This window comes from Pangasianodon hypophthalmus, chromosome 13 (genome assembly GCF_027358585.1).
Source record: "Pangasianodon hypophthalmus isolate fPanHyp1 chromosome 13, fPanHyp1.pri, whole genome shotgun sequence".
NCBI lineage: Eukaryota > Metazoa > Chordata > Actinopteri > Siluriformes > Pangasiidae > Pangasianodon > Pangasianodon hypophthalmus.
Genome location: NC_069722.1, coordinates 8,942,004 through 8,963,793, shown reverse-complemented (window position 1 = coordinate 8,963,793; position 21,790 = coordinate 8,942,004). Strand labels below are relative to the sequence as shown.

The 21,790-nt window shown below is 39.5% G+C and overlaps 3 protein-coding genes across 3 annotated transcripts; 2 read left to right on the top strand and 1 right to left on the bottom strand.

The window, feature by feature from the left end:
• The first annotated feature begins 2,007 nt into the window (after positions 1-2,007).
• Positions 2,008-8,971, top strand: kctd13 (potassium channel tetramerization domain containing 13). The gene is made up of 7 exons (XM_026917257.3): positions 2,008-2,230; positions 2,923-3,189; positions 4,693-4,862; positions 5,892-5,981; positions 6,084-6,136; positions 6,893-7,088; positions 7,205-8,971. Exons 2-7 carry the CDS (start codon positions 2,958-2,960, stop codon positions 7,454-7,456), a joined length of 993 nt encoding a protein of 330 aa, XP_026773058.3. The 5' UTR covers positions 2,008-2,230; positions 2,923-2,957; the 3' UTR covers positions 7,457-8,971.
• A 1,665-nt stretch (positions 8,972-10,636) lies between these two features.
• On the top strand, positions 10,637-17,055 carry hirip3 (HIRA interacting protein 3). The gene is made up of 8 exons (XM_026916344.3): positions 10,637-11,009; positions 11,236-11,356; positions 11,443-11,599; positions 13,533-14,312; positions 14,395-14,582; positions 15,532-15,682; positions 15,780-15,878; positions 16,686-17,055. Exons 1-8 carry the CDS (start codon positions 10,945-10,947, stop codon positions 16,874-16,876), a joined length of 1,752 nt encoding a protein of 583 aa, XP_026772145.3. The 5' UTR covers positions 10,637-10,944; the 3' UTR covers positions 16,877-17,055.
• A 4-nt stretch (positions 17,056-17,059) lies between these two features.
• Positions 17,060-21,656, bottom strand: LOC117598844 (serine protease 27-like). Its single transcript, XM_034310051.2, has 6 exons — positions 21,500-21,656; positions 19,469-19,489; positions 18,948-19,110; positions 18,427-18,692; positions 18,180-18,319; positions 17,060-18,084 (listed from the first exon to the last, which is right to left on the bottom strand). The coding sequence occupies exons 1-6, from the start codon at positions 21,558-21,560 to the stop codon at positions 17,845-17,847; spliced, it is 891 nt and encodes a 296-aa protein (XP_034165942.2). The 5' UTR covers positions 21,561-21,656; the 3' UTR covers positions 17,060-17,844.
• Between the last annotated feature and the right edge of the window lie 134 nt (positions 21,657-21,790).

The window sequence follows — 21,790 nt, the reverse complement described above, 5'->3', positions numbered from 1 at the left end:
TGGGGGTTTCCTCAAGGTTCTCTGGTTTCTTCCCACCTCCCACCAGTAGGTGGACTGGCTAAGATAAATTGCCCCTAGGTGTGTGAATGTACACTATATTACCAAAAGTATTCGGTCACCTGCCTTGACTCACATATGAACTTAAGTGCCATCCCATTCCTAACCCATAGGGTTCAATATGATGTCGGTCCACCTTTTGCAGCTATTACAGCTTCAACTCTTCTGGGAAGGCTGTCCACAAGGTTGAGGAGTGTGTTTATAGGAATTTTTGACCATTCTTCCAAAAGCGCATTGGTGAGGTCACACACTGATGTTGGTCGAGAAGGCCTGGCTCTCAGTCTCCGCTCTAATTCATCCCAAAGGTGTTCTATCGGGTTCAGGTCAGGACTCTGTGCAGGCCAGTCAAGTTCATCCACACCAGACTCTGTCATCCATGTCTTTATGGACCTTGCTTTGTGCACTGGTGCACAGTCATGTTGAAAGAGGAAGGGGCCTGCTCCAAACTGTTCCCACAAGGTTGGGAGCATGGAATTGTCCAAAATGTTTTGGGATCCTGAAGCATTCAAAGTTCCTTTCACTGGAACTAAGGGGCCAAGCCCAACTCCTGAAAAACAACCCCACACCATAATTCCTCCTCCACCAAATTTCACACTCGGCACAATGCAGTCCGAAATGTACTGTTCTCCTGGCAACCTCCAAACCCAGACTCGTCCATCAGATTGCCAGATGGAAAAGCGTGATTCATCACTCCAGAGAACGCGTCTCCACTGCTCTAGAGTCCAGTGGCGGCGTGCTTTACACCACTGCATCCGACGCTTTGCATTGCACTTGGTGATGTGTGGCTTGGATGCAGCTGCTCGGCCATGGAAACCCATTCAATGAAGCTCTCTACGCACTGTTCTTGGGCTAATCTGAAGGTCACATGAAGTTTGGAGCTCTGTAGCAACTGACTGTGAAGAAAGTCGACGACCTCTTTGCACTATGCGCTTCAGCATCCGCTGACCCCTCTCCGTCAGTTTACGTGGCCTACCACTTCGTGGCTGAGTTGCTGTTGTTCCCAAACTCTTCCATTTTGTTATGATAAAGCTGACAGTTGACTGTGGAATATTTAGGAGCGAGGAAATTTCACGACTGGATTTGTTGCACAGGTGGCATCCTATGACAGTTCCACGCTGGAATTCACTGAGCTCCTGAGAGCGGCCCATTCTTTCACAAATGTTTGTAAAAACAGTCTGCATGCCTAAGTGCTTGATTTTATACACCTGTGGCCAGGCCAAGTGATTAGGACACCTGATTCTGATCATTTGGATGGGTGACCGAATACTTTTGGTAATATAGTGTATGTGTGCTTTGTGCCCTGGGTGGACTCCTGTCCCTGTCCATCCAGGGTGTTTTCCTGCTTCACACCCAGTGTTCCCGGGAAAGGCTCTGGCTCCACAGCGACCCTGACCCGCATAAAGCTGTTTCTGAAAATAAGCGACACACACACACACACACACACACACACACACACACACATACACATATATATATATATATATATATATATATATATATAATAGTACACCAATAGATACATGATCATCCTTCACTCTAAAATATGATTAGAAACTATATGACAGCATATTATTTTAAATTGTGCAGAAAATCATTGGATTAGGCCATCTAACTGATTACAGGATTTAAAATTAATTAAATACTGATTAAAATTTTAAATACTGTTTAAATATGTTATTTAACCTTTACCCTTCCCGTTTTGCAGAACAAAAACAAAACAGTGACCTATTTAAATCAGCTGTCGTGATTGGTTGAAATCAAGCCCACTAGAGTGCACGTGCAAGATACAGACTACGCCCAAACCGCGTACTACCGTACTAAAAAGAATGTCTAATAAGTACGCAACCGTCTGTTTCTATAGCTACCATAGCTACTATTTTGGCATACTATTTAGTACGGTAGTATGATGCTTTGTACGTAGCTACTGTGCATTATACATAGGGAAAGGCGGGACTAGACAAAGTGACAGACATGTGTTTTGACCAATCGGCTGTAGAGTTTCCTGCACCTTGGAAAGTACTCAAGAGGAAGCGAGTAGTGGATGAGGACTGACGGAAAATAAAACTGAAAACACAAATATTGAAAATAACATTTCGTATATAATTATTAATGTAAACCCTCTGTTTTTTAATTGTGTTTGAGCTTCAGGGCGCTTACTCATTCACGCAGCTCGGTAAGCATTGAGTTCTGTCATGACATCCATCAACAGTCAACATTATTAGCCAAAGACTGAAAGTAAGCTAGCATGCTAGCTAGCCTTAAGTTACTGCACTGTGTGCTGGCTAGATAATTATGGCTTCGTCGTTATTTCTCATGTTTATTAGTGGTGTATATTTTCAGAACGGGTCGCTGAATTATTACAGCTAGTTGGACTCAAGAAACGGTGAAATAACGTTACTCTGGTTCATCCTGGGATTAGCTAGCTAGTTGGCTAGTGAGATCTGTCACTGTCTCGCCATCGGCAGCGACTGACCTAATTCCTTTTTAGAGAGGAAAGAGCTGTTAAATGACCAAACATGAAATGATAAGGTCTGAGGAATAGCTAGCTAACTTGTAGTCCCGACTGCAAAGTGGTTCTCTGTGCTAAAGCCTGGACTGTAGTGGGTTTTATATGTGTCTCTGCTTGCTAAGAATAGCACCAGAATGAGTCAGGCGATGCGAATTTTTATTGCGTTTTATCCTGGGCGGTGACGTCTTTTGTGCGTCTTATTTATGATCCTTGATGAGATGATTATTAACTTCACTTTATTGCCTGCCTTACAAAGCTGTTATTGACTGAGCTTTTGCTTAAAACTGGAGTACAGTTGATTTTCATGGTACTGTTTGGTGCATTACTGTATCTGATCATATATGTTTAACCTGTAGGCAGTACATTACAAGGGTTGGACTGCTTTTTCCTGATGTCTGCTGAAGCTTCTGGTGGGAATGTGGTGCCGGAGCCCAGCTGTGCCCCTCCGTCCCCCAGCCATGGCGTGGAGAAGAAGGCAGGACCAGGTCTGGCTGGCAGTAATTACGTGAAGCTGAACGTTGGTGGATCCCTGCATTACACCACAGTCCAGACCCTCAGCAAAGAGGACAGCCTGCTCAGGAGGATATGTGACGGCACTGTGGAGGTGACCATCGATTCAGAAGGTGAGACCGTGTGTGTTAATGTGTGAGAGATGGTCATTGTGACAGGGTTTTGTTTAAAAAACATTTTGATAAGGATTCATTTTTTTTATTGTCATAGAAGATATGTACTTTAGTTAAAGCACGGTTTCCCAAAGGGTTAGAGTTAGCTTGGAGGTAGCTTGATTTACAAATGATTTATATACTCACAGTCTCCTCTTTTGTTTCATTCACATATCTTACAAATTAATATTCGAAGTATCAGAGACAGATTTTATGTGCTAATACTAATGAACTGTTGCACGGAGTCACATTGAGAGAAGCCACATTTAAATGAATAGACTACTATTCATTTATTTTAGTCTTTATACTTTTTGGAGATGCTGCACTGGCATAGTTCAGCAATAAAAATGGACAAATTTCTCCATTCTTCTACTTCTGCTAAACAGTGTTGTTTCTCAAACCGCATACTTATGTACTATTTTAGACAGTTAGTGAACAATAACAGTAACCAGGTTTTGTTTAGGTTATCACGTTTAATGATTGAAATTGAACAACCTCTTCTGTCGCCTTCAAACCTAAAGAAAGGTCTGTTTTGCGTACCTGTCTTCTAGATTTTCAAGATTAGTAAATAATTTTGAATGTAAATTTTCGAATTGAGACACAGCTTATGACAGTAATCATGACAGTGTAGAAGGGATGTTTTGTGTCTGGCATGCCAAATAGTGAATGTTGTTGTTAAATCTTCCAGATGTACGTCATGTACGCAGGTGAGTGTGTGAACGCTTGCATTGCTGCTGCTTCTGCACACACGTGTAAAATCATGCTTCAAGTAAAACCAGGCTTCGCATCATATTGTCTCGGCATGGTTTATTTTCCTGTAGTCCCGTAGGTCACATATGCGCATGTTACTAACATGTCCATATGTTACAGATCAAAATCTGGAATTAAAAAAAGGTCTTGGGGTTGTAGAAAATTTGTGTCCATTTGGGGTTGTTTGCCCAAAAGTTTGGGAACTCCTGAGTTAAAGATTAATTTCGTCTCCTATTTCCAATGTGACTTTAAGCCAACCACTAAGACACTTTTCTCCATAACCCTTTTTACCCATATTTACCAAGCGTGCCTATAAGTTTGGCACTAATGCTATAGCACTTTCTCTCAATGTGCTTTCCATCCTAAAGATTAGAAAGCCAAAACAATATATTTATGATAATGCACATTAAGGAACTCATGTAAATCAGTAATGAATTAACTATATATTTAAGAGAACTACTATGCATTATGAAAAGTCTGTTTAAAAATTTAAGGTTGGTGTCTCTGTCAGTTGCTACTTTGTTTTTCATTCACACTGTTTAATATGTGAATGGGGCTCCTGATTGAAGATAGCTAGAAGCTTCTGAGCCTTATTCTTTGGCAAATAAAGAACATTGTTTAAGCCTTTTTCTTGGACAAATAAAGAACACTGTTGCACTGTGCAGCAATTATTTAGCTCAGAGTTTCAGCTCAGTGCGTCCTCTCTGTCTCCAGGCTGGGTGGTGTTGGACAGAGGTGGACGCCATTTCTCCCTGGTGCTGAACTTCCTACGAGATGGCACTGTGCCACTCCCCGAGAGCCAGAGGGAGCTGGAGGAGGTACTGAAGGAGGCGCAGTACTACAGACTGCAGGGTCTCATCCAGCACTGCCTTTCCACACTGCAGGTCAGCCTCCTTGCACAATCATACGCCAATGCCATAGTCACATAGAGTACAGTAGATAAAGGCAACCTGAGCCAAAATATGTGTTGAATGTACCACATGGTATGATTGGTGTGTCAGCCAGTTACTTTAGGTGTGCTCAGTGAACATTTGGATTGTGTGACTGTGTGATTCACACTGTGTTGACCCAGTATGCACACTATACGGCCAAATGTTTGTAGACGCCTGACCATCACACCCATATATGAGCCTTCACCAAACTCTTGCCACTAAGTAGTAAGCGCACAGTCGTCTAGCATGTCTTTGTATGCTGTTGCATTAAGATTTGCCTTCACTAGAACTAAGGGGCCCAAACCAGTTCCAACATGACAATGCCCCTGTACACAATGTGAGGTCCATGAAGACCTTTCCAAGGTTGGAGTGGAAGAATTCAAATGGTCTGCACAGAGCCCTGACCTCAACCCCACTGAACACCTTTGGGATGAACTAGAATGCAGAGTGCATGCAAGGCTCTTGTGGCTGAAAGAACACAAATTCCCACAGCCACACTCCAAACTCTAGTGGAAAGCCTTCCCAGAAGAGCGGAGGCTGTTACAGCAACAAAAGGGAGGGAGGGACGGCAACTCTGTGTTGATGCCCTAGGTTTTGGAAACGGCAGACATGGGTGTGATGATCAGGTGTCCACATACTTTTGGCCATATTGTGTACATGCAATACCATTTAAGCTCATCTTAACTACAATTAATATTTATCAGTGCAGTAATTCCAGTTAATCACAACTTTGCTTGGTGGTCTTCCTTCTTTATGCCTTCTGAGCCTGCTGTAGTTCTCTCATTGCTCTGAAAGCAGTTCACATTAAGATGTGGTAACTTGTGGTAATTGTTTCTAATACTACAATCAGCATTTTAGAAAAAATTGTCTATTTAAACTGTTGTACATAATTGTTTTCACTTGTCTCACATCAATTCTCCTTTTATTAACAGATATTAGGATGTCTCTCTCAAGGTGTGAACAATTTTTTTCATCCTGTAGAAACGCAGTGAGGTCTATGAGGGAGGCTGTCACATCCCTATGATCACCTCTGCCAAGGAGGAACAGCGAATGATCGCCACCTGCAAGAAGGTGAGAGAAATTGTTGGGCAAACAGGCATCCCTATCCATGTGCTCATGAAGTAACCTTAATCTTATAGAATAATTTCTAAAACTGTTTTAAATCTGTTTCAGCCTGTGGTGAAATTGCAGAATAATAGAGGGAACAATAAATATTCCTATACCAGGTACTGTCAGCACATATACACTCTTGCAACACCACCATGCGATGCATAAATACTATTAAAGCTGTAAAAACGTAACTATTATAATGGAGGAGATTCCCGGGTGTTCACTCTATCGTTGAGAGATCACAAGTTCAAATCCCAATGATGCCAAAGCCATCTGTGGCCAGGAGTCAAGAGATCAAAATTGGCCATGCTCTGTATATATGTCTTTTAGTAATAATATGTAGCTGATCACTAATCAGTCACTTGTCCGAGGCGCTTCATGAAGTCTAATAAATGGGGGGAGATACCTGGATCACAAACATTGCTTGTAATTTACACGTGTGATGTCATGGGACTGATATGATACCATGGTTTGAGGTGTGAATTGGCTTGAGTATAATGACTAACGTAAACCAGTGGCTTGGTCTTGCTTGTTGTTGTGTACATCTGAAAGAGCAGACGCCAAAACAGAAGCAGAGTAACATCATAAACTCAGTAAACTGAGTAACTCACTGATTTGTACCAGCTTCAAGCTAATTCACGTCAATTTGGTAACAATCATAATACCCAAATGAGGTCACAGGTGGGAATATAAAAAAAAAAAAAAAAAAAAAAAAAAAAAACAGTGTTTAAATTCCAGGGAGTTACCCTTCATGACTGAGTAGTAATACCAGGAATTTGAGACAGTAACATGACATAGATGACTGAAACTTCTCATATAGTATGTTTGACTCTGGTGGAAATATTTCTAAAAACCCCTCATTACTTCTCCAGTAACTCAGATGACAACTTGCTGAAGAACATTGAGCTGTTTGATAAACTGGGGCTGCGCTTTAATGGTAGAGTGCTTTTCATTAAAGACGTGCTCGGAGATGAAATCTGCTGCTGGTCCTTCTACGGAGAAGGACGCAAGATCGCTGAGGTTTGCTGTACCTCCATCGTTTATGCGACCGAGAAGAAACAGACCAAAGTAAGCAAAGACCATGCGTACACTGGTAAATGTTGTTGTCTGCTTGTTTTTATATTTTGTCTCTTATTTGGATGTTACTCACTTTTCACTTTCCATGATTTGTTTTGTCCTCATAGGTTGAGTTCCCAGAAGCTCGCATCTTTGAAGAAACCCTAAACATACTAATCTATGAGAATGGTCGGGGCTCTGGTCATGGAGGCATGGGTTTATTGGACTCAGGTGGTGTCTCATCTCCAGGTGTGGGTCAGTCAGAGGAAGACGGGGCTGGTGTGGGGGGTGGAGACAGACGTGTGAGGAGGATCCATGTACGGAGGCATATTATGCATGACGAGAGGGGGCACGGACAGCAGACTGTGTACAAGGACTGAAAGCAGGGATGGAGGGAGAAATGATAAACATGAGTAGTAAAAAGAGCCTAATGGTACTATAACAGGACAATTGTGAATAATTCATATGCAGGGACTTGGATACAAGGATGGATGGGTGGGGGGTTGAGCAGCAATGGGAATCGATCTTGGGTACAGTAACACTGCACTAAGAAATAATCTCAAGAGCCACAGTGTGGTTTCTTTTTATTTTATTTTTGAGGATGAATGTATATCATTCTGAGTTTTGCTTTATTTTTATTTATTATTCTGTTAATTTATTGTCCATAATTTTCAACTTTTTTAAAAAAAAGAATATGCGTGAAATATCTTGTGTGTGTGTGTGTGCAAGAATTGTGAATGCGTAATGATGAACTGTGATGTTTTTCTGTGGGGATGTGTGTGTTGGCTGACAGCTGCAGAGGTACATAGAGACGACTCATTCTTGACTAACGTATGATGCATGTTCCCACTAGAGTGGGTGCCGTCCTGGACCTTTCCTTAAAGTATCCCAAAAGAAGTGTTTAAGTAATCCTTATATAAACACTCCACTGTTGTTCTTCATCAACTGTGTCTGTAGCGTGTGTGTGATTGCGACAGACAGGAATTTTCTATGTGTTTCCCTGTACTGAGGAAAGGGGGAAAACCTGTTCACTCAAAGCACACCTATAATGAGAGTATAAAGGCAGTTGCAAATTCCTGTCAGTAAGATACAGTGCATATAAAATAAAACTACAACCGTTATGTTCTAATAATAAAGAAGAGGCAGACCTGAGTCTTAAAAAAAAGCTGTTCTTATGTGGTTTTATCCAACTTTCCAACACTTTTCTACAAGATTTTTGGTATCCATGCCCAATAAAGTCTACACAACTATGCTGGTAACCCATAATGACAACTTCTTCCTTAGAACTAAGTAGTCTTAGGGAAGAATATGTAGTGGTTTAGATCTTAATTTACAATACCTTTGAATAAGGGAATTCATGTATGCATAAATGTTTATAGACCGAAATAAACAAATACCCTTAGACTTCCAGTATAAGCGAGCATCTTTTCAGTACAGGAAAACGCATCAGCAAGTTTTATTTGTAACAGTCACGCATTTGCTACAGATATTTTAGATAGATAGAGTTTAAAAACACTGGAGTATTTCTTCAAGGAGCTACATCTCAGTTTAGAAATCTGCTATTGTTTCATCAAGCAGCCAGGCAATGTATGTTTTCAGTTTAAATCTTTCAAAAGCCCTATAAACCAGTTATATAAGCATACCCAAAATGTGTGTGAATATGGAATTATCTGACCATTTACTTGAAGACTGACTAGAAGGACAAACTCTTGGGAAACTGACAAAATGTTATGCTGATTTGGCCATAGCAGGTTTTCTATAGCCAGAGAATCATCCAAAGGACTGACAAACCTGGGCAGGAATTACTTTTATAGATCATTGTATACAAAACTGCCAAACATTGTTGCATATCCACTGCAAAAACTTCCATTTTTGTTTTGGGTATAAGGTGGCAGTTTGTGTGACCCACCGAGGTCTATTTTTTATATCCAAATAAACCATTCCTCTGTTTTATGTGATGATAATGACAAAGAACATTTTGATTTTTAAACTGAAAAGAAAGCCTGCCATGGAGTCATCCTAACATGAAGTGACACGCTCTTTGGGAACACATTCATGCAGACAGAGCTGTAGGTAACTGGCAGTTCAATTATAAGTATACGACATTGACTCTTAGTGATAACATATAATGACCTATTGCTAACCTGTCAAACTGCTGTAAATAGGATTTGAAGAGTTGTTGCACTAGACCACTGTTCTCTCTTAAATGTCTCATGGGAAATGTTCTCATGACCAGTGAAACAACAATGTAATACTTACACTCATTCTTTTTTTTTATTTTAAATCAAGAAATACATATTAATATGCACAGTATTATCAGAAATGTCTGATGGGTATGAAAATTTTGGATTTGTTTGGTAGCATGTTGCTGTCCATAAATAATGATGGTTATTATTTTATCCACAGGTTCATTAATAAAAAAAATTTTATACATTAGTCAGTGTAAGCCTCATTCAATATTTAATGACTGCTTCGCAAATAAAATACCTGTATGGACGGCCTTATAATGAAGCCAGTATTTAAAGGAAAAAAAAAAACCAGCATGGCAGGCTTAAAGGAAAAGTCTACCCTCAAACAGATTAAATATGTTTATAGTGAAAAATATGTGATGTGTTTAGTGATTCTGGTGCTAATTTGTTAGTAAGTGCTGTTTTTTCGTTACTCCCCTGAGATATAAGCGGTTGTGTGCCATGCTAGAGACATTGCTAGAGTAGGTACAATGACAATTAATAGGATAAAAAAAATTCAACAGTCGAAAATAAGTGATAATCATCAGGTTTTGCTGTTAGCTCCTAAAAACAAAAAGAGCAAGAGTGTCTTTTCTCACTCACTGTTTCTCACTCACTTTCTTTTTCTGGTGTAATTCAATGTCATTTTAATGAGAAATCCAGCAAATGTTGGATTCAAAGTTCCAAAATGCAATGCAGCTACTGTATATGACACAGCTGTGCTGAGTTACAGCAGAGACTCGACACTTACAGGTACGAGATGATGAGTGTGATGGCATTGACTGAATTATTATCATGAAAGCTTATCTGTTTGAACCTTATCTGTCTGAGCAGAGTGTACGCATGAGGAGGTGTGACAGCTGGACAGACTGAAAGACTAAAGCGCTGCTGCATCAGTCTCTTTAGGCAGAGATGACACAAGTCCCACTGGCGCCACTTTCAGGTAGGTAGGCATTGTGGGTAATGTAGGCAACTGTTATCCAAACTGAAAATAGACCAAAAAGTTAATGAAACTAAAAAGTCAACTCGGGCTTTCGTTACAAAATAATCTTGGACGGTATTTAAGATTGCAAGTAAATTATAAAGATTAATATGCAAGTCGTCCATGGTGGATTTTTCCTTTAAAGTTAAAATTAAGAGTTAAATTAAACTATAAGGTCTAAAGAGTGTAATTAATCATATAATGGGTATATTCCAATATTTAGTGAGTAGACTAATTCCCAGATGCTGGCAGAGTAAGTAGAATTTTAACTGTAACTGGATCTTGTAAACAAATTGTTCATGCGTGGATTGATAGCTACTACGTCACTAACTGGCCCCGCCCCCTCCACGATGGGGACGCGCATTTGATGACTAGAGACAGGTCAGGGACGGAGACACGCCACCACTGCGCTATCTCGGACACGAGATTCGGATATTGTGTCGCTATATTTTTCGACACATTATTTCTTAATGTAGTGACAAAAAGCGGGGAATATGGGACCGTCTAAACACTATCAAAGGGATTTCGAATCGCCAGAACGCGAGTACGTGATGACGCAGCGCAGCGTGCGCGCGACCGGTAGAGAGCGCGCCAAACCTGGAAGTGCGCGAGATCTTCGCGTCGTTTCCTCCCAGCGAAGTGATCTTTTGATTTAGCGATGGTTTCAGAGGCTGTAGCAATCCGCAAGTTCGTCTCCCGAGAGCTGCAGAGGTGCTCCCTCAGGTAAGCAGACTTTTTGTTAAAAGATAATACAAAAAAACTTCCTGTTAATGTTTTCATGCAGTGTGTTCTCATGACGTAGGCAGTGTTGTGGGAACATCGCGAGCTCAGCAGCTCGTTTTAAACTCGTATCATGGAGCTTTCATGCTAACACAGTAAAGCTTGGAGTATATTAATGCATCTTAGTGTCATGTTGATGAATCCTGAACTGCAGTCTGTTTGTGTGTAGCACTTTGACACTTGGCATACTACGAAAGAAGTATCTGGAGCATGTGGGCAGGGACTCACTCACTGCAGAACACAGACAGCTGCTCAAGCAAATCGTAGAAGAAGAACTATTAAAAATGCAGGTATGCATCAGTTCTGCGCATGATTCATTGATTGCACCTTTCTCAGTTGTTTAAATCAGAACCCTGCACCTCTTGCACCTTTACAGGACAGCAGCAGTGATGATGAACCATTAATAATGAGTGTGAGTCCACCACAGAATCAAAATAAACGGAAAAGGGAAGACGAAGAAGATGAGGAAGAGGCGCAAAACAAAGATGATGTGTCTAGAAAGAAGAAATCACGTTTTGCGCCAGATCCCCCAGGTGACTATCATGCTGTATATCTTTTCTGAGTTGTGTTTTGAGCCTCTTTCTCTGGCTCTGATTACACCTGGTGTTAACATGAGTCTCAGTTGATCAGATCACAAGTGTAAGGACAAGTGTTAATGGGATCATCTATGAATAGGAGATGCATTGTGATCTGTTCACTCATGCCACATGTGGAAGGGATGTTATGATGCATCTTGTGCAACCCTCTAGTCAAGAATTGTCTAGTTACCAGTGTTGCCAGGTTTGAGGTTTTTGCAAATAGCTACTTTTGAAAAAACTTGCCACGCTGTTCTGTCTGATAGATGTGGCACTTGTTTGATTTTTCCCCCCCCTGTTTTCTCCCCATTTTGTCACATGCCAACTCGCACCCACCAGCCAGCTCTCTCCTATCATACAACCACTACCAACTGGGGAGGGTGAATGTTATCATGTGTCTCCTCCAAGACACATGAAGCCAGCCAACCGCATCTTTTTGCACTGCTGCTCATACTGCATTACAAGGCAGCGCAACACACTTGGAGAAGAGTGCTATTTGCATTTCTACATACATGAGCTTAAAGATGTCCATGATTGGCTAGTGTCACTGTGATTGACAGACGAGAGAGAGTATGCAATCACGCCAATTTTACTCCCGTAGATCTCGTCCATGGCAAAGTCTCCTGTCACTTACACATCATACAGTTTTCAGCATAAGCTGTGCTTGCTGAAGAGGAAGTGTTTTTACCCCCACACACAGACAGAAGGATGGTTAGAGAGGCAGCATGTTCTCCAAGGTTCACGGTTGTAACATTTAAACATTTTATTATGTTAGTAAAATAACATAAAATTACCAAAGTGTGATACAGCCCGAGACCAAGCAGAGGAGCCTGGTGTATACGTGGTTTATATGCAGTTTATACGCATGATTTTTTTTTTTTAAGAGATCTAAAAGTGACATTAACTTGATGTCCTGTCAGAGCCAAAATATCCCTGTCCATCAGGTTTACAGGTAAAATGTTTAGGGATTTTTTTATGCTCAGTGATAAAGAGACTGATGATCTCTGCTTCTCTTTAAAACGTTCCAGCGCCATCATGATTGTTGTTATGGGCTGTGTCTCGAATCGAAAACTCTAACCATACATTCAAAAATATTTACTAATCTAGAAAATCCAGAAAATTGGTGCTCAAAACAGACCATTCGCTGGTTTTTTAAGGCTGTATGAATGTGACTTTCAGTGACATTTAAAAATATTAGTGTACATAATTCATCATTTAGTATTAATTTGTAAATTTAATTAATAAAAGAGGAGATTTTGACCCCATTTGGAAATCAAGTGACCTCACGTGGGGTCGCAACCCCTAATTTTTGGGAACTTCTGCACTAGATGCTGCTGGAACTGTGGCAGGAACCAGATTACAGAGTCAGATGAGACACGTATAGAGCTTTTTGACAACAAACACTAAAGGACGGTTATACAGAGAAGAATCTAATTCCCACGTTTATGTATGGCGGAGGATCTGTTATGTTGTTTGCCTCCAAATTCCCAGGGAACCTTGTTAGGATACATGGGATCATTGACTCCTTAAAAAATCTGTCTGCTTCTGCCAAGAAGCTACAGCTGGGTTATGGATGGATCTTTCAGAAGGACAATGATTAAAACATGTCCATATCCACACAAAATAGTTCATTGTCCACAGAATGCTTTTGAAATGTCCATCCAGTCCATTCGAGACACGGTGAGGTGAACCGATGTGTCTTTACTAACCACTTGTTATCTGATCATTTGAGAGGGATGTTAATACCAGGTGTAAATGGAGCATCTCTCTGAGAGTGCTCAGCTTTGGGGTGAATGTAATGATCTTATTAAAGACAAACCAACATTACATCTCAACTATAGATCTTCAGGTGCATATGTGTGTGTAACCTCTCCATCACTATTTGTTTCAGATTCCCCAGACTCTGGAATAGAGAAAGTAGCAAATGAGGAACAGCTTAAAGAAGGGGATGATGATGATGGAAGTGATAAGGACATGGAAGAAGAGAGTGAAGAAGAACAGAATGCAAAGACTCAAAGGAAGAAGCCAAAAGAACAGCGTAATGTGAAAAGGAATAGGAAGGGGAAAATGAGCTCAGAAAGTGATGAAGAGGAGGAGGAGGAGGAGCAGAAAAATAAGGCAAAGAAGAAGGGGAAGGTTTTAGATAGTGACGAAGATGATCACATCAGCTCCAGCAGTTCTGATGAAGACAAAGAAAATCAGCACGCAAAAGCCAGAGGTGGAAAGACAAAGCAAAGCACGAGCTCTGACAACGAGGAGGAGGTGAGTGATGAAGACTTGAAAGATGAAGACAAAGAAAATCAAAAGAAAGCAAAAGCTAGAGGTCGAAAGAAAAAGCAAAGTGTGAGTTCGGACAGCCTGGAGGACGTGAGTGGTGAAGAGATGAAGAACAAAGGTGAGATAAAGGATGTTGGAAAAAAGAGCAAAGCAGCCGCTCAGAAGAAGAGAAAAAGAAAAGAGGATAAAAAAGAGCCAAAGTCACCGGAGAGTGAGGCGGTTAGAAAAATGCAGAAGGAAGTCTTCGGGAGTAGCTCTGAAAGTGAAGAAGACGAGGCAAGGAAAACAGAAAGGAAAGGCACGAGTGAAAGCAGTGAAGACGAGAGTGATAAAGAAATGAATAAAAAGAAAGATGTTGATAAAGTGTCCTCTGATGAAGAAGTGAAAGAAACAGGTATGGGTGCTGCCTTTTCTACTTTAAAGCTGTTCTTAGTGTTACTGTGATGTCTCACATTTATCACCTTATTCTTCCCCAGTGAAAGCAAAGGATAAAGACAGGGAAGAGGCAGAGGATTCAGACTCCTCCTCTTCTTCCTTGCCCTCTCTGGAGGAGGATGGAGAAGCAGGGGGGAAGAAGCCGAAACAGGAAGAAGAGAAGAAAAAAAAGAGTGTGTCAAAGAAAAAGAGTAGTGAAATGAGTGAAAGCAAGGCCAAAGGAGGAAAGGTGAATAATGAAGCTGCCAACTTCACCGCCATTTTGTGTTCATTTCCTGTTATCAGTCTTTAGTTTAGTTTTTTTTTTTTTTTTAATTGCCTGTATAGAGCTAATGAGAAGAAAATAGCTTGGTATATAACATTTAGTCTAGCAGATTTTCAGTGTTATGGTTACGCTGCAATATATATACTTCATGATCTGCATCTATCCTGTCAGATTTCAATGCAAAACATAAGCATTACTTCACCAGACCCATTCTGAGTCTTGGTTTCAATACTTATTTCCCACTTTCCAACCAGTAATTTCGACATAACCGACACTATCCATATAATTCTGAAGCAGGCTTATATAAATGAAAGCCACATCATTGAAAAGCAGTAGTCAGTCAAGTGAATAATAACAGCGATTCTGACCAGTTGAGTCCCAGAAAGATTGAAGAATTGATGCAAGAAAGGAAAGAGGCCTAGAAACATAAAACATAATTAGGTATGCTGTTTTAGGAAAAAATTAAATTAAGGGGTGGTGTAATGTGGCCTGATTCAAAGCGGAGCTACAGTTGATTATTTTCCCTATTTCTTTTATACCACAGCAGTTTGTCCAGCATTACAATTTTTAATTTATTAATGCACAAGTCTACTTTTTATGAGTTGATTGTTAGAAAGCGCTGACATAACATGTTAATGTGTTGTGAAGGTGAATGTCGCTACTATAGAAACGATACCAGGTTAGAACAAGAGCATTAATATAAACCTATCAGTTGAATTACAGCCAGCGCTACTGTCTGAGTCATGCTGTTAGAGAAAAGGTACTCAACACCTTGTGGCCAAGCACAGTATTCTACAGAGAATATTTTGGTGACGTTTGGAAAGTTTTTCTGAATGCATTAAATTTAGATAACCAAGTTTGTATGATCAGGTATGTATTAACCATGCTGATTGCTGTATGGCTTGACCTACAGGATGATGAGAATAAAGCCGTGTCTAGACTTAAGCGCTACATCGCTCTCTGTGGCGTACGGCGTAACTATAAGAAGCTTTTAGAGGGCTGCCGCTCAGTGAAGGCCAAAGTTGCTGTGCTCAAGAAAGAACTGGAAGAGCTGGGGGTGGAAGGTCAGTGAAGCCTAACTCATATACTTGTATATTTATCTTTATTAATATGTGTTGAGTGTACACAATGATATCAGTTGTTATTAATTGTACCCTTTAGGTCAGCCGTCCATAGAGAAGTGTAAAAAGGCCAGAATGAAGAGAGAGGAAGCTCAGGAGCTGGCAGAACTGGATGTCAGCAACATAATCACCACTCAGGGTACGTCACTGATATACTGACTTTCTTGGTCCAGGCTCGAACTCGAACATTAACACCCATTTTAGCACGATTGTCCCAGTCATGGTTTAAATGCGCAGTTAGTGAAACTTTAAGCCACAAATTTTAGAATAAATCCATGAAGCATAGAATAAGAATAAACTTTAGGTTGTCAAAATTAACTGTCATGTTGTTAAGAAGGAATAGCACACTGGTAAAATTTATGGCTCAAGAACACAGTAGAAGATGACTAAAGAACAGCTTGTTAAAAAGCACATATTATTAGGTAATATGGAAGAATTTGAAGAATTGGAGACAGCCTTGTGAATAGATGAACCTGTGCCAGAGAGCTGGAATAAGAAAAACATGGAAGAAAAAGTGCTCATGATATAACCTCATCTGTGGAACAATGTGGCGTGGCCATATATGACGACGTTGAACTAAAACTCACTGAGATCCATGCCTCATCAGTGACTCAAAACTGGCAATGTGTCAGGACTGGCAGCTCTCAACCTGAAAATATATCCAGCATTGGTTGATGCCTATGGGATGAAAATAAAATTTGGGATGAAAATAAAATTTGCAGCTCAATACTGGACACTTCTATTCAAGCTTGCCCATTTGCCCAATAACTTATGGTGTTCTGCAGCTGGACTATCTATAAAACAGTTATGATTTCTAGAGTTTTTGTACAGTACAGATGTTAAATACACTACCAAAATACAAGGAATCCTTGAGTGTTTTTTCCTTTATACTGGCTTCTATCCTTATCTTTTGCCAACTATGTAAGTTCATCTCTTTGTATTTCAGGTCGTCCTAAACGGCGAGCTGCAGCACCATGGACGAATCTTCAGAGTAGCTCACCTCCACCATCAGCCTACAAACGTGTGGTGGGCTCTGACTCAGACAGTGAAGAGGGCAACGCGGGCAAGAGGCGCAAGAGAGCAACAGACTGGCGCAATCTGCAGGGGATCATCAGCGATGACGCAGACAGCAACTAGCCAGCTTTCTCACTATAGACTGTAGACGAAGTGTTCATAATGTATTCTGTTCAAGCTCTTCAGTCTATTCTAAGTTTGTTACCATGTTTTCCTATGATGAATATTTATCAGTGCACTACTTTTATATGCTAATGTTCCTTTATGCAATTTATTGAAATAATAAAGAATTGTCATTTGTACTTTTTCCCCTTTTTTATTTGTTTTGGTATTACGTTAATACATACTCTGATTTTTTTAAAAATATAAAAGTGACAGTGAAAAAAATATCAGGTTATGCTGACACAAGGTTGGTGTGAAAGCTGTGGTGCTGTTGTCACATCTTTTTTGATATTTTTGGGATTTCTCACCTGAATTTTTAGGTGCGGCACAGTAGGGGACAGATATGTCTTTTTTTCCTGTCTTCTGTAAATAAATATGCACATCTTATCTCTGGCTGAGATTTGAAGTTACGTGCAACACCAAAATTAATTTAGCATAAGAAAATTTAAGGCAAAAAAAAAAATTATTGTGTCAAGATTTTTTTTTAATCACTTTGTTACAAGACTTCATGCTATGGTGAATGAGCCAAAAGACTGTGCTTTATCATGCTGGTATTTCATTGTTCCTAGTTTTAGCTTCTATCATGAGACATTATGTAATGAGGTTGCTGTCAATGAGTAAACCAATTATATATTTCCTGGTCAAATCCCAAATTACACCTTATTTAACTTGTGCTCATGATTCACTTGTTCCATATAAAATCCTTATATTGGAGTACAAGCAGCAATCATTGGTTTCAAGCTCACTTGTTACACCAGATGTTAGCAAGCGAATAGGTTAAATAGTTTGTAGAAATTAATGTAATACAATTTCGCTTTACATTGGAGTGGTGTAGACTTAGGTGAAATGAATAAATATGTGGATGTATAGTACAAATCTTTGAAAAAGCTCTTTCTGGTTTTGTTTGATTTTCTTATCAGGAACTATGACTAGACGATAGAGAGGGAGAGGAGGAATGGGATGATGGAGAAAGAAAGGAAGAGGCTGGGGAAGCCACAGTTGCCATTTGATCCAAGGTGTTTGGTTGTGTTTATCCAGTCCTGGTACTGAGACACTCTGGTGTACACACCAGGGAACCTAGGCAAAGCGCATTCATGGCCAGAGCTCACAATACCAGCCTGAACCCATGTTGTGTTGACCTTGACCACCAGTGGACCTCCAGAATCACCCTGCATGGACAACAAGCTGTTAGCTACAAGTCTGCTTTTCTACAACGTGACACTGTACTGTGACCAGACATAGTATGATGGTGTTGGTTTCTTGCCTGGCATGAGTCCTTGCCCCCCTCAGTGAGGCCAGCACATATCATGTTGTCTGTGATGATATTATGTCCATAAGAGTTTGCGCAGGCGCTGTTATTGACAATCGGCACCTGCACCTCCTGCAGGGTTTCAGGATACGGCCCTGTGAAGATCCATGATGAACTTTTACCAAAATGCTTTGACAAATCAACTTTATACATTAAAAATAAGGTAATTAAACATGCAGTTCACTGGCTGTGGAGCACTCACCACTAAAGCTAATGGCACCCCATCCTGTGACCCAGACATTAGTTCCAGGGGGAAAATCACTGTTGGTTGCTGCTAGGCACACCGGCATGATATAGTTGGTAAAATTCACCGGAGCAGCAAGCTGGAGTAGTGCAATGTCATTGTCGTTATTTATATCATTATAGCTTGGGTGATTGATCGTTGTACGAACACTTCTTTGCTGCTTATTAGGGTTAGACCCCTCCAGATTTACCATCCCTAGATTGACTGTGACATCCGGTAAAGTCCTGAAAATCAAAGTAGAGACTGAGTCAGACTGAATCTCACTGATAACTAAATTTGCTGCTACTGTCTGCCATATAATGTCCCATGCTCATTGGATGCCTTATCTTGTCAACATTTTATACTTACAATAAACTATCATACAAAAGTTTACTTCCAGTAAACTATAGGACAATTTAGATAAGATGTTTTTATGTGTTTAAAATGCGAGCACCCATATTATAATTTTATGGTTATTTTAGAGTTTTCCCTGTCCACACCTTTGGAAACAGTGAGCAGCCGATAAGACCCAGTTCTCATCAATCAGGCTGCCACCACAGAAATGGAAGCCTCCTGACTGAATGCTGACCTGCCAAGGCCAAGCACCAAGAGCAGCATCTCCACCACCCACAATCTTGGTGTTCAGTGGAGGCCGACCACACACTAGTAGAAAACAGAAAGAATAAATAAATAAATAAATAAATAAGTCCTTTTAAATGCCTACCACTTGGTCTGACATGGTGTCTGATAATTAACCCCATAAATACAGAGACACACATAGTTGAATACATGAGTAAGTTATAGTAACAGGTACATGTACCTTTTTTGTCGAATGTAAGGCTGGAAAAATTTCAATAAGACATGAAAACAGACATCCGCAGAGCTAAATACTATTATGGAAGAGCTGTTGCTTTATTTCGCTATGTCACACAATGATAAATCCAATTCTCTTGCCAAAAAATAATGGCATCATTATTTTGCCTGCCCAAAGTATGTTTGGTTATGTTAATCAAAAACTTACCATCTAGCTGGGACAGTGAGCCTAATGGGGAAGGAAGAGAGAACACAGTTACACACAATGCTTTGTACAACAGTACAAGAGAGTTTAGCCTTCTAATTACAGTTAGGTGCAAAAGTTTGCATACCCTTAGGACAAAATACAGAAGAAATTAATTTCATCATGTGTGTTAGATTTGTGTGTAGTTTCCTTTATTACAAGAGGCAAAAATAGGAAACTAGTCTATTTAAAACTTTATTGCTGAAAAAAAAATGATATGACTTTGTATCTTTTTCTAAATGCAGTAGCCTATAAATTCTCTCTAATAACCCGGATTACTTTAACTTCCTCCATTACTATAGAGTAATACCACAGAGTATACAAGTGTAAACAAAATATAAACAAATTAGTCATTTAACCCATTGTGACCCTGACCAGGATAAAACACTTAATGATAACTGAATAAAAGCCGTAAATGTGTTAAGTAGCTAGTGCAGCGCGAGCCCTGTGCACGCGTTATTTGCCTGGGGAGCTTCTGACGGGCGCGTGAAAGCGCAAAATGCTCGCTCCCGCGATTGTCTGTTGGTCACGCGCAGAGTGGGTGGTTAGCATACATACACTGTATGCTAACTGATATGCTAGGTAAATGCCCTATAATGATTTTCATTAAAGGTCCACATTTAACCTTATTTTTAATCGTTTTCAGGGGAACGGTCATAAAGTTATTTTACAGCAATGTGGTTGATGGTATTATTTTATTATTATTCAGGTGTATTGGGACATCAGGAAAACTGGGACAGTTTAACTCAGGGTTATTCCATTCCATCTCAGGTGGTCCAACACAGGTTGCTTGGCCATTTTTAATTTTCCTATTTTTAAATGTTTTTTTTTTTTTGTTTGTTTGTTTTTTTGAGTGATTACCTCTATATATTGGCATTGCAAAACCACCAGATTTTTTTTTCCCTTGGTTTAACCATGACTGCAATCTTTGTGTCATGGCACACAACAAATTTTGGTTATACATCTGTTTACTGAAACCTCAATATTTCGGGTCAGGATGGTCATGTAAAATACTTTTCATTTTTATTATTAAACAGCTGTATAACCAATATATATATATATATATATATATATATATATATATATATATATATATATATATATATATATATATATATATATATATATTTGTTGTGTGCCATGACACAGATGGCCATCATGGTTAAACCAAATTTAAAAAAAAAATAAATTAAAAAAATTTTTAAAAAATGATGATATTGCAATGTCAATACATAGAGGTAATCACTCAAAAATATTTGAAAAATACTGAGGTAGGAGAAATGATTTTATTTTAGTTTATGAAATTGTTATGACATATATTCTATATTACACACACACACACCAAGCATGTGAGACAGTCAACACTTTGAGGATTTCAGAAATGTAGAATGTGTTGGGAAGCATATATAAAATGGAAATTCAAAAACTGTCCCAATATATCTGAATTCACCCTACTTTTACCACATTAGATTAAGCTGTTTTTCCTCCACATTTTTGTGTGGCAGAATATAAAACAAGACAAGACAGTCAGATCCAAGGTAGAGTGCAAGAAACTCAGCACTAATAATGACAATTAAATCAATGTATTGTAATAGTCTCACTCTGAAAGTTGATATCCATTTTAACACAAACTATGTATGCAGTCTGGCCAAAACAATAACAATAATTGCTCTTTGTGAGTATTTGGTCCCATGTCAAATCTCTACAGCCTCACAAACCTCAGGCAAAGTAAGACTGCAACTATGTCATTTGGGTTCAGAGTCTAACTTCATGTATGTTAGTGGTTCAGCCAATATCTTAGCTCTGCGATGTGTACCATAAGTAAAGAAATGCCTTCATTCTTTACATAGTGCTTACAAAGTACTACAAACACTGAGGTTTCAAATCAGCTGATATTTTGTCGTATTAAACATAATTAAATATGAGAGAGTATTATTGAATATTTGCTCGATTGAATGTTTACTTCATCATAACCAGCGTTTCCTTTGCACCTACCTGTAGCATTAAGGAGTAGAGCACATACTACACACACAATCTTCCACAAATAAATTTCCATGATATTGTGTGTTCTCTGACTTCAGGTAGTCTTCTCTCTCTTGAAGACCTTTGTGTCTAAAGTTCTAAGGTTTTTTCCTTCTTGCATTCCAGGCACATATAATCTGTTATCTCCCCTACATGCGTCACCTACTTACACACCCTCATGAGAGGTTTATTTATTGTATTTATTATATTAGATTTAACTTTATTGTCATTGTACAGAGTACTAGTACAATGAAATACATTCTT